Genomic DNA, 17,033 nt, shown 5'->3' with positions numbered 1-17,033 from the left:
AACTGTCCTGTATCTATCAATGATCTGTTACTACATGACCCCTCACCCTATAACTATCCCGTATCTATCACTAATCTGTTACTACATGACCCCTCACCCTATAACTGTCCTGTATCTATCAATGATCTGTTACTACATGACCCCTCACCCTATAACTGCCCCGAATCTATCACTGATCTGTTATTATATGACCCCTCACCCTATAACTATCCCGTATCTATCACTAATCTGTTACTACATCACCCCTCACCCTATAACTGCCCCGAATCTATCACTGATCTGTTATTACATGACCCCTCACCCTATAACTATCCCATATCTATTACTCATCTGTTACTACATGACCCCTCACCCTATAACAGTCCTGAATCTCTCACTGATCTGTTATTACATGACCCCTCATGCTATAACTGTCCTGTATCCATCACTGATCTGTTATTACTAGTGATGGGCGAACCCAAACTGTAAAGTTTGGAGTCTGTACTGGATACCTAGAATCCATGTACTGACCCTAAACACGGAGTTCTCAAGGAACTATGTAACTATTCGGATTGGGCCACCTGGATAATAAAAAAAAAAATAAAATAAAGGAAAAAGAAAGAAAATCGGGAATAAAGCAGGAGTGTTATACTTAACTAGTCTCCTGCACAGCTGTAACACAACTTCCAGGGCAACTCATTACTCTCATACATATTCACTGCTTCCCCGGCCCACTGGCAGTCCCCGCGTGTGATTGGTTGCAGTCAGGCCGCGCCCCCACCCTGTGTGTCAGCATCTGTGATTGCTTGGACTCACCCACACTGTCTGCATCTCTTTAGTGGTTTAGTGGTATAAAAATAAATTGGCGTACGGTCCCCCCATATTGTGATACCCAGCCATAATATAGCATATGGCTACAGGCTGCAGCCCCCAGCCCTGTGCTTATCTTGGCTGTGTATCAAAATACAAGGGACCCTATGCAGTTTTGTTTTTTTTTTTAAAGTAGTTAAATAAATAATATAAAAAAACAGAGTGCGGTCTCCCACCCAAGTTTGATCCCCAGCCATAATAAAGCTGACAGCTGGGGGCTTGGAGACCTATGGTTTTTCGCCCCCCCCCAGCCTAAAAATAGCAGCCTGCAGCTGCCCGGAATTGTCACATCCATTACATGCGACAATCCCAGGACTTCACCCAGCTCATTCCGATTGCCCTGGAGCGGTGGCAGTTGGGGCAATATAAGGGGTTAATGACCACTCACAGCCGCCAATAAAGTGCACCAACTACAAGGATTTTCCTATATAACCTAAAGCCAGTGATATACTGGCACTATCAGGCTGATTCTATACACACCTTTAGTTGTCAGCTCGGATGTATAGGTTTTGAAACACAAGCAAGTAAAGTTTGTAAAATGAACAGTTTTTTGTGTGACAGCAGCTGCAGCTGCTAATAGCTGGGGTGGGTTTTGATAGTGATTCCCTCCCCCCGCCTGTTTGTGGCTAAATCATGGTGACTAGAAGGACCTGTGCTAATGTCATACCCATGTGAACAGAAGGGACGGGGCCTCATCCAACATAGCTGATACCAGGAAGCAACATTATTTTCTGTTGTAAGGGCCCTGCCCCTTCTGGGCACATGGGTATGACATCGGCACAGATCCACCATGACTTATAGCCACAACCTTCTATAATGGAATTAGCATAAATAATATAATGGGAGGAGGGACAGGAAGGGGGGCAGGAATCACTATGAATACCCACCCCAGCTTTTAGCTGCTGCATCTGCTGCCAATCAAAAAACTGTTCCTTATACAAGCTTAACTTGCTTGTGTTTCAAAACCTAGACATCCGAGCTGACAACTACAGTAAAGATGTGCATAGAATCAGCCTGATTGCTCCAGTATAGCACTGGCTTTAGGTTATATAGGAAAATCCTGGTGACTAATGTGCTGTAAGCCCTAGATTAGTAATGGGAGGAGTCTAAGAGACGCCCATTACCAATACTGTATGTGAAAAGAAATAAAACAAAAACACTTAAAAAATCCTTTATTTGAAATAAAATACAAAACAAAAGTCCTCTTTCTCCAAATTATTAAACCCTAAACACCCAGTTCTGATGTAATCCACATGAGGTGCCACGATGATCCCGGCTCTGCTACATACTGAAGTCACAGCACGCTGGCAGAGAGCACAACCGCACTCTGGCTTCAGGCAGACACAGCTGTGATCGGTGACATCACTAAGTATATCTGCAGTGACAGCTGGAGGTTCCAACGGTACCCCACCTGTGACCACAGGTAAACTGACCTCAGGTGAACGGAGTTCAATGAGACCTGAATCTCCTGGCAGAAAACCGTGGGTTTTTTTAACCAAGAGATGGTTTTTGCCCAGAAATTTATACACCATATTCCTGCACCAAATCTGTATCTTCTGGCAAAAAAAAAACCGCATCAAAACGCGATGCGGTTTTGATGCAATTTTTTGCCATAAGATACAGATTTGGTGCAGGAATATGGTGTATAAATTTCAGCACCAAATCTGCATCTCATGGCAAAAAACCCCAAAACAACAGAAAACAGTTTTGACACTGTTTCGGTGCAGTATTCTGCCAGGAGATGCAAATTTGCTGCTGAAATGTCTGCACCAAATTTGCCTCTCCTGGCATATAAACGTCACTGAAACGACATCACAGGCTTATACTGAGGGGACTGTGTTGAGAAGACAGCAGATGGTGCTATGTTTAATTGTTACACCTCATTCATATGTAAGTGTCCAGTTCCTCTCTAGACTGTATTGTTTGACCCCTCTGTTTTGTTCGGTTTTGCAGTGATGATGTACATAATGGCTGCTGTATGTCACAAGCAAAACAGATCATTTTCTTAACATGCCTGAATCCTGATGATTCTGCTGAAATACTGCAATAATTCTAATCTTTTATCTACAGTACTAGCAATTAGGGTCAATCAACCTGAATGATTTTCATTTGCTTTGGACATATTTCATGTCTATGGCAAGGTTGAATAATTCTCTCATAGACTATGAGGCTGGGTTCACATATTGTTGCCATAGTGCAATTTTGCTACTATTTCCCTAAATTGTGAAATACATCTTTGCAACAATGTGTGAACGCAGCCTTAAAGAGGTTCCTCAAACACATGAATACATTTTTTTCTGGGCATGAATGGTTTTAAAATAATAAGAGAAGGCATGCTAACAAGGGCTGCTCCAGCTCCGCAGACGATATCTACTCTGCTGGTAGTTATGCCTATGATTGTCTACAGAAATCAGGTGACTAGAAGAGTGTGTCTTCAGAGATACGATTGAAGATGCTCTCCTCTAGTGACTTGACCGCTGCAGCCAATCACAGGCTGATATTGCTTCCGGAGCACTATGCACTCAATCCACACAGTTCCATAAAAGTGAGTATGCCTCTGTTTATTTTAAAACCATTGAAGCCTAAAAAAAAAATGTATTCAAGTGTCTGACATCCCCTTTAAATATAAAAACAGATCATTGATCAAAGGTAATCTCTTATATGTTATGAATGTTTAGGCCTCTATCTGTGTAACCACCTTTCTTATGTTCCCTTTCTCTCTATGCAGAGTAACGATGTGTTTGGAAGTGCATGGAACTGGCTTTACTTCATCCCCCTTATTATAATTGGCTCCTTCTTCATGCTTAACCTTGTTTTGGGTGTCCTTTCTGGGTAAGCTCATCTGCAATCAAGACTGTAGAGTAATTGCTTTGGTAATAAAGGTGATCCATCCTTAACCTAGATTTCAAGAGGTTGTCCAGCAGCGTGTCAATTGTTTTTGCCAGTTTGGCAGCGTTTTGCTAACATTGATGTCAATGAGAATTATCAAAACGCATCCTAAAAGAAATTTCTAGCGTTTTACATGCTTTTTTGATGCTTAACGCATGCTTTTTTGACAAAATCAAAGCATACGTTTTTGGCATTATAGTGAGGTCAAGAGGTTTCCATTTGCCCTCACATCCATCCGACTTTAAAAAATGAGTCAAACAATACTTTTACTTTATTTTGAACATAATTATTAAATCTCATTAATCATTTTCAGAAAATTATCATTATAGTGTTTGATTTATAGGGTTTTTTTTAATTATTTTTTTTCCTTTTTTTCCTACTGTTTAAATGTTCAAACTTTATTTAGTTGTGTATTTGTATTGAAAACGCATCTCAATTTAAGCACAGAAAATGCATGTAAAACGCGGTCAAAACCGCAATAAAAAAAAATTTGACAATGACAAATTCTGCCTGAGGATGAGTTTATTTCTGCAAGTTACTGGACGCAACGTGCGCACATGGCCTTAGCATATGGGATTTTTTACCTGTGATTTTCCGCATCTAATGCAATTTTTGGGCGAAAATCTGCACATAAAGCTCAGTTCACTCGTAAAAGAAATTGACGTGTTGCAGACTTCATACACGCACCGCAGGTCGGTTTACGCTTTGTAAAAAAAGTGCAGTGAGAAGGAGAATTCTTTAACTCCCATCCACTTTGCTGAAATTGTAAAATGCTGCATTTTTAGTGCAACAAAAAAAAAAAGTGTCAAAAACTCACTGTGGGAACTTAATCTAACAGTTTGTTGTGGAAACTCCTTTCCTGGGAGGGATAAATTGGGGTGAGATACTGTCACACGGAGTATTACACAAAACACGCTGACTGTCAGTCAGGGCGTCATCAGACACTGGTCACATTGCAGATTCTGACACTCCACCTGATGGTTTCTTTGGTGTTTCTGAGCAACACAGGCAGACTCGGGTGTCGACAAGCTGTATGCTCAGTCATCGACAGGCTAGCAAGAGTTAACCCTGCTAACCTGCTTGTTAGGCTTCTGGGATCACATGTTGTAAGAAAGCCTATCACATACTTCTCTCATACTTAGGTTAGAGGAGATCGTCCACCAAAGCCAACTATAGTGTCTGCTGTGTTGGTCTGTGTGCTATGGTGTCCCAGATTTGCTAGAGAGAGAGAATAGCCTGTGCTTGGTGTTCTTGTGAAGTTTACCCGTCGTCTTGTTGTTTCCACCCTGCTCTTGATTTCCTCCTAATCTCTTGTTGTCTTATACCTCAATGAGTGTATGCTGTGTGACAGAGTTTTAGTTTCCCCTGTTTGTCTATTTCTGTGGGTCAAATCACACTCCTGTCCCGACCCAACTGGGGGAGGAGGTATAAAATTAGGGCTGGTTGGGAGCAAGGCCGGAAGGAGACTCAGACATCCCCACCATTAGGGGTATCACTGAGAATAGGGATAGCACAGGGCCCTCCTAGTCTGAAGGTCAGCTTAGGGGCCCCGGTTTCCCGCTATTTCCATAGTTCCATGTGACAGATACAAGGAATCTCCAGATCTGCCAATGTTGGTCCAATTAATAGCGATGCACAGGAGACAAGAACACACAGCCAGTGTCTGTCAGTGCATAAGACTCAGATGCCAAGTCACAAGTATTTATTACAACCACAGCAGAAATGGGGATGGCTTAGCACATTATAATATAATAATAATAGTTATTCATTTATATAGCGCTGTTAATTCCACAGCGCTTTACATACAATTGCAACACTGTCCCCATTGGCAATCTAGGTTCCCTGTGAGTATGTTTTTGGAGTGTGGGAGGAAACCGGAGTACCCGGAGGAAACCCACGCAAACACGGGGAGAACATACAAACTCCTTACAGATTGTGTCCTTAGTGGGATTTGAACTCAGGACCCCAGCGCTGCAAGACTGCAGTGCTAACTACTGAGCCACCACAAGAGTGCAGTGCTAACCACTGAGCCACCGTGCCACCCTATCTAAAACAGTTTGTGGAAAAAGTTTTAAAGCTGGAAACCTGGATTCAATAAAATTTTCTCTTCTCTATTTCAAATATAAAACATCAGTGGAACCTGAAGGAGTATGTTAACTTGGATTCAATAAAATTATCTAAAACACATTTAAGTTTGGAAACAAAGACCATAAAACGTGACTTCTCCTGAATTACTTCAAACAAGATAAGAACAAGTTAAAACCTTTCCTCAATGTAGCACCACATTTCAACAAAGCTAATACGCTGTCAATGCTTTTGTGAAGAACACAGGCTAAGGCCACACGAGCGTATGGCATCCGATGCGAGGGCATCGAATGCAATGCTCGGCTCACGCTCTGCTGCAAGTGTAAGCTGAGTGTCATGCCACTGTGATCTGATCCTGCGATCGGATCACAGCTACTGAGAAGAAGGCGGGTGCTGCGGATCTGCTTCATTGTCAGCTAATGCGATTATCGCACTGCACTCCGATGTCATCCGGCTGCAATGCAATGTTTCTCTCTCACCCATAGACTTGTATGGGTGAGAGTAAAAACGGATCGGCTTCCACATGCAGCATGCTGTGACTGTTGTCTTTGTCTGATTAGAGCTGAGAAAATAATTGCAGAAGGGAATGGCCCCATAGAGTAGCATGGGTCCAAGTGGAATGCGATTTTTCTATCGCATTCCACTCAGATCATTTTACCCTCCATGTGTCCTAGCCCTCATAAACCTAATACAAAATACAAAGCTATATAAATTGCTTAAATGATAATCAAAACAAGGTATGAAATCTGAACCATAACAATTTCCAACAGCCCTATACATACTCGTCAATTGCAGGAGCTGGCTGCCATTTATTTACATGCACTATGCACCATAAATCGCACCAACATAGGGCATGCTGAGATTTTTTTCTACTGGTGCATGTGAAAAATCGCCCTTATAATTGGGCATATTGGCTATAAAGAGTGCGTCTGCTCTCTGTATGGATACGGAGAGCACACATCCGTATATCGTGCTCATCTGAGAGAGTCCATAGAACATAGCTGATGTATTTACTCTCTTCTCTGCTGATTAGACATACACCATAGGGGGAGGTGTGGCAATGTCATCAATGTAAACTGAATTTTTCTGTCTTTTCTGCACACAACTTTTTCATGACTGTTATTTTGGACGGTAGATGTATATGAATCTTCACAGAAGAATATTTTATCCTGAATACTTTGTCTTTTTATAGAGAGTTTGCCAAAGAGAGAGAGCGAGTGGAGAACCGCAGAGCGTTCATGAAGCTGAGGAGACAGCAGCAGATAGAAAGGGAGTTGAATGGCTACATGGAGTGGATTTCCAAAGCAGGTGGGTCATCGACGTTCGTTTATGAACTTAGTAAATCCATTCACCACAGACTTTGCATTTGCTTTCCCGTGTCCCTATATCTGGTGGATTTAGTTGGCTGCCATCTGCCCACATCTCCTCCAGCTCTCTTTTTTGCTTTGTCAGTAAGTCTTGTTGACTGTAGTTGTGGCATTTCTCTTCAGTAAAGTTGTACATTGACTGTAGACATTAGTACTCAGCTTGTTTTCTTAAGTAGCCAGGCAGTGAAAATGTAATTCCTAGGCATATGACAACAATCTATGGGGGTCTTTAATAAGTGAATTTATATTCTCCCTCCTAAATGAAGGTCTGATCAGCACGTCAATAGTTTATTCACTACACAAAGTCGCTACTGCCCCCTGCTGTAGAAAGGAAGGTCGCAGGGAGGGGGAAGACCAGTAACGTATGGCAATGCCGATAGTTCACGCCATTAGCCAGGCATCAGCAATCAATACCACATTACAGGTTCATGTGTGACCTCAGATATACCACACGGCTGAGCGTAGCAGCCTCCGTAATGATTGTATTCCCTAAGTGTTCTTGGATCCAGCCCTGAATCAGCAGTTCGAAATATCAAATTGGCTTAGGGTTACCAGATCAGATATGGTAATTTTGACATACATTAATTATCCATGGTCTCCATCAGCATATTAGAAATCTACAGGGATGTCCAGTATGGCGGTGTGTCCTGACGTGATCTGACATCATTACAATCAGCCGAGGTTTTGCCCGCTCTTTTTCAGGCGAGTTCCAAGCACAGTCTGACTGAAAAAGATATTATTATATATTATTATAGCGCCATTTATTCCATGGCGCTTTACAAGTGAAAGAGGCATACATAATAGGGACAAGTACAATATTCATAAACAATACAAGACACAGACTGGTACAGGAGGATAGAGGTCCCTGCCTGTGAGGGCTCACAGTCTACAGGGGATGGGTGAGGATCCAGTCGGTGAGGGTAGAGCTGGTTGTTCAGCGTTATATCAGTCTGAGGGTTACGGCAGGTTGTAGGCTTGTTGGAAGTGGTGGGTCTTCAGGTTCCTTTTGAAGCTTGTCAAGGTAGGCGAAAGTCTGATATGTTGTGGCAGAGCATTCCAGAGTATGGGGGAGGCACGGGAGAAATCTTGGATGCGATGGTGGGAAGAGGAGATGACAGGGGAGCAGAGAAGGAGATCTTGTGAGGATCTGAGGTTGCGTGCAGGTAGGTATCGGGAGACTAGGTCACAGATGTAGGGAGGAGACAGGTTGTGGATGGCTTTGTATGTCATGGTTAGTGTTTTGACCTGGAGTCGTTGGGCAATGGGAAGCCAGTGAAGGGATTGGCAGAAAGGAGAGGTTGGGGAGTAGCGGGAGGACAGGTGGATTAGCCGTACCTACCCGTAAGGAGATGAGTGGAGGAACCTTAAGGCGAGCAACCATAAAGGGGGCAAACTCAACCCCTGATGTTGTAGTTACTGGGAATGCTGGCAAGATTTAGCTTAGGTCAGAATTAGGGGGTACAGATCTGAAAACTGGAGCTTTTGCGAAGGAGAAATTAGAATGAATGTTAAATGAATAAAAAATGATGATTATGCCAAAAATGTAAATGGGGCGGTGACAGGAGGATAAAACATCTGCCGGGGTAGTCCTCAGCAGATCACGCTTGAGGTTATAGGATGGTTGTGTACAGTTTTATGTTTCAAAGCAGAACCACAACACTTTACCCAGTGGTGGCATGGTATGATGGTGGTGGAGACCCTGGCAGTGCACTTAAGCCTCATCACTAGATTACTGAGACCTGGTGAATTGTCATTCTAGCTACAGGGAAGTACCAAGCGAATGGCAGAAGAGAAGGGAAACTCTGTGTCTAGGGAAGAGGAAGATGGTGACATCTGACCAAACCTACCCCTGGGCCCTGGCTTTCCTCACCACCCTAGAGAGTTTCTGCACCAATGCACCGAGCAGGATACCTGGGCCTGGCTGACCCTGAAAAGATAAACTTTGTTGTCCCTGAGTCATCTGGAGATAATTTTTTTGTTTACTTTCTGTATGTTCCCTATATGTTCTTTATAGCTTAGTAGGGTTGACTAAGTGCTCATCCCATCTGTCCCCTACCTAGGGCCTATTTCAGGGCTGGACCCTGGCTTCCCACACCAACCTAGAGAGATTCCGCACCAATGCGCTGAGCTGGATACCTGATTCTGGCTAACCCTGAAATATGTCCTAGGTAGGGGACGGATGGGATGAGAACTTAGTCAACCCCACTAAGCTCTAAAGAAGACACAGGGATAACAAACAGGGGAAGTAAACAAATAACATCTCCAGATGACTCAGGGAGCGGAACTGCAACAAGAACAAAGTTTCTCCAAATGAGTACAAACCGACTGCTTGCACTGAAGACTTTTTAAGAGTATTAGACCTATCACCAGCACAGAGTAAGGAGAAATGAGGGTATTTAAAGACACAAAGGGAAGTGCTGAAGATTAACAGCTGTGAAGGTGAGGAAATCCGCAGGTTCCTAAAGGGAAACGGATAACCCCCAAAGGGAAAAAGGGAAAGTCAGAGAGCAGTTTGTGTAGCCAAACACTGCGACCTCATACAGCCAGAAACTACAGGACTGTCTGTCAAGTGTGACACACCCGTTATATGAAGGCGGTTTACTGGCATCAAAAGGGTCCTAAAATTTTGGTAAAAAAAATATTTGTGGTAACATTTTGCAACACTTCAAAGTTTTTCACAAATCTGCATCTATTTACAGTACAATCCATGGGGATGAGCATTCTGCAGATTGTAAAATCGGGGAAACCGGTAGAACCTTTTGCCCCACTAAATGACCACTATTGCTGTATGTGAAGTGGATTGTATGCCATTATACTATTATGAATTATCTGAAAAAGATGTAATAGTTGAGTACATCCACCACATTTGCAGGCCACAGTTACCGGCTGTCAGATAATTACAGACACACACCATTGCTGCAGAGACATTTTTAGGACTATGATCTGTGTACGTTGAAGCTTCAGTGGCCATTTACTGGGGTAAAAGATACACACTATAGGGTAAAACTTTAAAGCCATAAATCAATAAAACACAGGACTAACTAAATAGCATGTCAGGGGAATTGGGACCTTCGGAGGAATTATGAGGGTCACTGTAAGTGTGCAGACATCTGTAAGCATCGCTGGCATTCGTAGGTCATACTCCTGAACAATCTTGCTATATTTTGCTGTGTCTGCTTTTTTTTTTTGTTTGCTTTCTAATTGTTTTTATTTTGCCCTGTGCAGAGGAGGTAATTCTTGCTGAAGATGACAGTGATGTGGAGAGACTGCCTTATGATGGTAATTAAACTCTTGATGCGGCCAATGGCTGACATAGGAAATGCAGTCAATTATTATATGAAGGAAACAAGACACCAGGCACCAGGACAGGCCTCTTTATGTCAAGGCATCCAAAGATGGCCATACAAATGACATCGCTTTTTTACCAGTTCTCACCAGAAATATACACACTTATATTGGCAGCTTTTGCCTAAGGAAAAGAAAAATAAAGGATCAGACATGTTGAATCCAATATGCCCCATCATTGTTCTGCCATGCACCTTACATCTTTAACCAGTTCCAACCAAATTGACTCTGATAGGAAAATCATTTCCAGCAGAATTGGAACTTACCACCAATAAAGGTGGCGATAGACTTTCGACAGCTGTCGGTGGAAAGCTTGTGCAGCTGATGGCTACTAATATGTACCACCGCCATACACATACATGCTCAGTACAGCTGGCCATGAAGGTGGGAAAGAAGGGAAAAGGCTGCAACCAAATACCTCTGGTGGCAGCTTATCTCCCTTGAGAACAAAACAAAAGATTGGGGCACCCTGAAATCCGACGTGCCTGGTCCTTCTTTTCCCCCACATCTGCCATCGGGTAAGAGTCGAATAACCCCATGCACAGTAGATGGTTGGCCAGTTTGGCAAAAATTAGCTAATTGGAGTGACATTTCATCTAATATACGACCACATTAAACATTCTATAGCAATTCCAGCAGATTTCCATCAGTTGGAGCAGTATTTTAGTACTGGATAATAATGTAATTTGCTGCTTATGTTAAACTCTAAAAGCATGTTCAAAGGCTATGGACACTTTTGACATAAAATTGGATGTTACTTTTCTCATGTGGTTACGTCTGTCAGTAAGGGTGCTTTCACACTGCGTTCCTCTCCCCGTTCTCTGGTCCCGTCAGGGCTTCTAAGGCAGACACTCAGACATAGTATATGGAGAGAAGGTATGCACACCAGTGACTGGTGTGCATACCTTCTCTCCATATAGTGTAGATTTTTTAGGTTTTTTGCACCCAGTTCAGACTCAGAATGGTGTTCCAGACGTTATCTCTTGATTGACTCAGACATAGTAGACTGCGCCCGGATGTCCTGTCCATCAGTAAGCGTATACTCCCAAAACTGGTGCACGGCAGGGCACATGGTGACTTCGTCTGCACCATTAAAGTCAGTGGCCCCCTCGGCGCAAACGTCCAAATCCCATTTTGTGGGGAGGTTCGGACGGAAGCCCCAATCGGACCACTAAACAGGGAGAGTAACGCAGCATGAAAGAACACTAAGGCTGTGTTTCCTGATCCATGTATAGACAGCAATGCCCTGACCGACTGCTGGCCTCCTGACCCAAACTACAATTCACACAGACATACCATACAACGTTGGTAGTGCAGTCAGAAGACCTATGGTCAGTCCAAGAATTGTGGTCTGTACATGGACCATCAAACACAGACGTGTGATTTCAGCCTTAAAGGTGTATTCTCACGTTTTGAAAGTTATCCCCTACTTCCAGATCACTGGGTGCCCGATCATTGGGGCCCTCAGCGATCCTCAGAGCAGGGGCGCGTGAATGGAGCAGTGGTCAATCATGTGCAACTCTGCTCCATTCATTCTAACTGGGCCACAGGAAATAGCCTATTGCTGTGCTCGGCTTGTCTTTAATACTCCCATAAAAATGAATGAAGTGGAGATGCGCATGTGCAACTCATGCTCCATTCACATGTGGCGCTTGGTAGCCTCACTTTCTGAGATCGCTGGGGGCTCCAGCTGTCCAACCCCCATCAATCGGGCAGTTTAATATCTATCCCAAACTGGAGAATAGGCCTTTAAACATGCTGGATGTGAGATCTATGTGTCCAGGGTGCTGCTGCCTTCACTAGCTCTCACATATCAGCACAGCCTTGTACCTGTAGTGATTCCTCCTCTGCTCATCTCCTGCCCCTTGTGATGACAGATAATAGTGCTTAGTAGTTTGTGATTTCCTTCCCCTGCAGAGTCTATGGTGGGTGACCTCCCTTTTCTATGTTTACTTTCTTAGTGTTCTTACCTATATACACTTAGCTACAGTTTAGTCTATGTGATATGCTTTCCTTGAAAACGTAGATGCTTTTCCTCCGATTTAATCATCTATGTACAACCTTCTCCCCTCTTTGTTCTGCTCTCTATAACACTGAAAGAAGGGACAGTAAAAAGGGAAGCTAAACAGTATGCTGTAAGCAGCAGGACAACCAGCTCTGTGAGGGAGTTGCACAGACTCTACATCAGCAAAATAATCACAAATTGTTTTTTTTAAAAGGGAACCTGTCACCTGATTTATGTTGCCCAAACAACAGCCACCATGAATCAGAGCCTGGCAGCACATTTGGAGACAGTATGTTTTACTGTGAAATTATCCAACATTTCAGATAAAATATAGTTTGAAAAGCAGGCCGAGTCTATAGGAATACACCGTGTGCAGAATTATTAGGCAAGTTGTATTTTAGAGGATTTTTTTATTATTGAACAACTATGTTCTCAATCAACCAAAAGACTCATAAATATCAAAGTTTAATATTTTTGGCAGTTGGAGGGGTTTTTAGATTTGGCTATCTTAGGAGGATATCTGTTTGTGCAGGTAACTATTACTGTGCAGAATTATTAGGCAACTTAATAAAAACCAAATCTATTCCCATCTCACTTGTTTATTTTCACCAGGTAAACCAATATAACTGCACAAAATGTAGAAATAAACATTTCTGACATGCAAAAACAAAACGCCAAAAAATTAGTGACCAATATGGCCACCTTTCTTTATGATGACACTCAGCAGCTACCATCCATAGATTCTGTCATTGCTTGATCTGTTTACGATCAACATTACGTGCAGCAGCCACCACAGCCTCCAGACACTGCTCCCAGAGGTGGACTGTTTTCTCTCCCTGTAGATCTTACATTTTATAAGGGACCACAGGTTCACTATGGGGTTCAGATCAGGTGAACAAGGGGGCCATGTCATTATTTTTTCATCTTTTAGACCTTTACTGGCCAGCCACGCTGTGGAGTAGTTGGATGCATGTGATGGAGCATTCTCCTGCATGAAAATCATGCTTTTCTTGAATGATACCGACTTTTTCCTGTACCACTGCTTGAAGATGTTGTCTTCCAGAAACTGGCAGTAGGTCTGGGAGTTGAGCTTCAACCCGAAAAGGTCCCACAAGTTCATCTTTGATGATACCAGCCGAAGTCGGAGTGGAGCTCTCTGTCCTTTACTGATCCAGCCTCTGGCCCATCCATCTGGCCCATCAAGAGTCACTCTCATTTCATCAGTCCATAAAACCTTTGAAAAATCAGTCTTAAGATATTTTTTGGCCCAGTCTTGACGTTTTATCTTGTGTTTCTTGTTCAAAGGTGGTCATTTTTCAGCCTTTCTTACCTTGGCCATGTCCCTGACTATGGCACACCTTGTGCTTTTTGATACTCCAGTAACGCTGCAGCTCTGAAATATGGCCAAACTGGTGGCAAATGGCATCTTGGCAGCTTCACGCTTGATTTTCCTCAATTCATGGGCAGTTATTTTGCGCCTTGTTTGCCCCACACTCTTCTTGCGACCCTGTTGGCTATTTGCCATGAAATGCTTGATTGTTCGGTGATCACGCTTCAAAAGTTTAGCAATTTCAAGACTAATGCATCCCTCTGCAAGACATCTCACAATTTTGGACTTTTCAGAGCCCGTCAAATCTTTCTTCTGACCCATTTTGCCAAAGGAAAGGAAGTTGCCTAATAATTAAGCACACCTTATACAGGGTGTTGATGTCATTACACTGCACCCCTCCTCATTACAGAGAGGCACATCACCTGATTTACTTAATTGGTATACAGCTTGGAGTAGGACAAAATGTATAAAAAGTATATGTGATCAAAATACTCATTTGCTTAATAATTCTGCACAAAGTGTAGACCTGACTAGACTGGTCCTGCCCCAGGCCAGTTTTTCCAAGGGCTGCTCCAGATGACAGACTGACCTCTCACTAAGTACATACATAGTAGAGACCTGTCAATCAGCCAGAGTGGTGCGAGGAGAAGCTGGCCGGGGGCAGTGCCGGAGCAGTCAGGTCTCTGCCTATGGTTCCCACTCGACTCTTCAAACTGCTCTGTCATTTCTGTGAAAATGCAGCCAGGCTCTGAATTGTACGGTCTCTGGTTTGGGCAGCATGAATCAGGTGACAGGTTCCCTTTAATGAAAACTACAATGTATTTGGAAAGTTGCCTTTTTTGCATTTAGAAAGCAAATGAACTAAAATTACTGCAAAGCTGTCCATAGCCTTTAATTTTTGTGTTTTTTTTTAATTTGTTTTTTACATTTATGTTTGTAACATTAGTTTGCACTATATACTCTATATATTGTTTAAGGTGAACTAATAAATAACTCAACATTTTTCTCATTATGACAGGAGCCCTGCGGAGACCCACAATCAAGAAAAATAAGACGGAGCTACTGAATGCCGATGAAGGAGAGGAGGCAATTGGAGACATTGCTTCTGTGGGTATGTATGTGCCCAGCAAATAAGCTGAAAGTTGCACCATGGGACAATAACTGCAGATCCTTAAAGAGGTTCCCAATCATGGGCAAAGCCTTTGTGTGAGAAGTGTTCCCTAATGACCCTTTCCCCTGCAGCGTCACCAAAAGAGAAATAAACAAATGGATACGTCACATTGAAATCAATGAGCAATGTGCAACTCTGATGCTGAGTCCTCAAAAGTCAGAGAACTGTTTTGTTCCATTTTCTATTCCCCTCATAGATGAGGATCCTGAATGGTGAACACTGCATTTACAAGCTCTGTAAAGCCACGTTCAATATTTGGTCAGTATTTTACATCAGTATTAGTAAGCCAAAACCAGGAGTGGAACCATCAGAGGATGCACGGGCAGCACTTCTGCTTTTTTCACCCACTCACGGTTTTGGCTTACTATAGAGCATATGGGAAATTGTATTTCTAAACCAGACAACTCCTTTATGGCTAAAGGCCCCGTCACACTAAGCAACATCGCTAGCAACATCGCTGCTAACGAACAACTTTTGTGACGTTGCTAGCGATGTTGCTGTGTGTGACATCCAGCAACAACCTGGCCCCTGCTGTGAGGTCGTTGGTTGTTGCTGAATGTCCTGGGCCATTTTTTAGTTGTTGCTGTCCCGCTGTGAAGCACAGATCGCTGTGTGTGACAGCGAGACAGCAACAACTAATGTGCAGGCAGCAGGAGCCGGCTTCTGCGGAGGCTGGTAACCAATGTAAACATCGGGTAACCAAGAAGCCCTGTCCTTGGTTACCCGATATTTACCTTTGTTACCAGCCTCCTCCGCTCTCACTGTCAGTGCCGGCTCCTGCTCTGTGCACATGTAGCTGCAGCATACATCGGGTTAATTAACCCGATGTGTGCTGTAACTAGGAGAGCAGGGAGCCAGCACTAAGCATTGTGCGCTGCTCCCTGCTCTGTGCACATTTAGCTGCAGCACACATCGGGTAATTAACCCGATGTGTGCTGTAACTAGGAGAGCAGGGAGCCAGCGCTCAGTGTGCGCTGCTCCCTGCTCTCTGCACGTGTAGCTCCGTGCGGTGGTAACCAAGGTAAATATCGGGTTGGTTACCCGATATTTACCTTAGTTACCAAGCGCAGCATCTTCCACGCGGCGCTGGGGGCTTGTCACTGGTTGCTGGTGAGCTCACCAGCAACTTGTGTAGCGACGCTCCAGCGATCCCTGCCAGGTCAGGTTGCTGGTGGGATCGCTGGAGCGTCGCAGTGTGACATCTCACCAGCAACCTCCTAGCAACTTACCAGCGATCCCTATCGTTGTTGGGATCGCTGGTAAGTTCCTTAGTGTGACTGGACCTTAAGGCCACAAGAGCATTTAGCATCAGATGCAAGTAGAGACTAATCTCCTCCATTATCAGCTAATGCGATTATCGAACTGCACTCCGGTGTCATCCTAGTGCAGTGCGATGTTTCTCTCGCACCCATAGACGTGCATGGGTGCGAGTGAAAACGGATCGGATTTCACCAGCAGCATGCTGCGACTGTTATCTTGGTCTGATTAGGGCTGAGAAAAAAAAATCGCACATGGGACCAGCCTCATAGAGTAACATGGGTCCGAGTGGAAAGCGATTTTTTTATCTCATTCCACTCGGACTGTTTAACTCGCCGTGTGTCCTAGGCCTAAGACTATAACTGACACATAAGAAGTAAATAAAGAAGGAAAAATTCTTCTTGATATTAAGATTTACCCCTGGAAAGTATTGAGAGCACTTTATCAACCTCTTCATACCTTCTTTAAAGAGAACATATCGCTACGATTTCCCTATATAAACTGTATCCAAGAGTTTAATAACATTCCTACAACCCCTTTATAAGATCACAGCTACCCCAAATATCCAATAAAATGCCTTCTTGATGTGGCTGACATGGCTGTGCGGATGCCGTCATGGCAAGGGAAATGATGATTATGGGAATAGAGGAAGCGTTGAGCACTGTCTGGAGACACCCATCGGACCACTCATGTGGCAAGGAACAATTATATAAGGCATTTTCCTATACCATGTTC

The 17,033-nt window shown here is 43.5% G+C and overlaps 1 protein-coding gene across 10 annotated transcripts in view; it reads left to right on the top strand.

Moving 5' to 3' along the window:
- The window catches only part of CACNA1A (calcium voltage-gated channel subunit alpha1 A), a 405,981-nt gene that overhangs the window by 173,275 nt on the left and 215,673 nt on the right, over window positions 1-17,033 (top strand). For 9 of the 10 annotated variants that reach the window (XM_075346630.1, XM_075346628.1, XM_075346625.1 and 6 more), the window contains exons 7-10: window positions 3,578-3,681; window positions 7,016-7,131; window positions 10,416-10,469; window positions 14,889-14,981. In XM_075346630.1, coding sequence (XP_075202745.1) covers window positions 3,578-3,681; window positions 7,016-7,131; window positions 10,416-10,469; window positions 14,889-14,981 — 367 coding nt within the window. The remainder of the gene's footprint in view (window positions 1-3,577; window positions 3,682-7,015; window positions 7,132-10,415; window positions 10,470-14,888; window positions 14,982-17,033) is intronic. The other variant, XM_075346633.1, reaches the window with a different exon arrangement.

This window comes from Anomaloglossus baeobatrachus, chromosome 4 (assembly GCF_048569485.1).
Source record: "Anomaloglossus baeobatrachus isolate aAnoBae1 chromosome 4, aAnoBae1.hap1, whole genome shotgun sequence".
Lineage (NCBI taxonomy): Eukaryota > Metazoa > Chordata > Amphibia > Anura > Aromobatidae > Anomaloglossus > Anomaloglossus baeobatrachus.
This window is presented reverse-complemented; position numbering and strand designations above follow the sequence as displayed.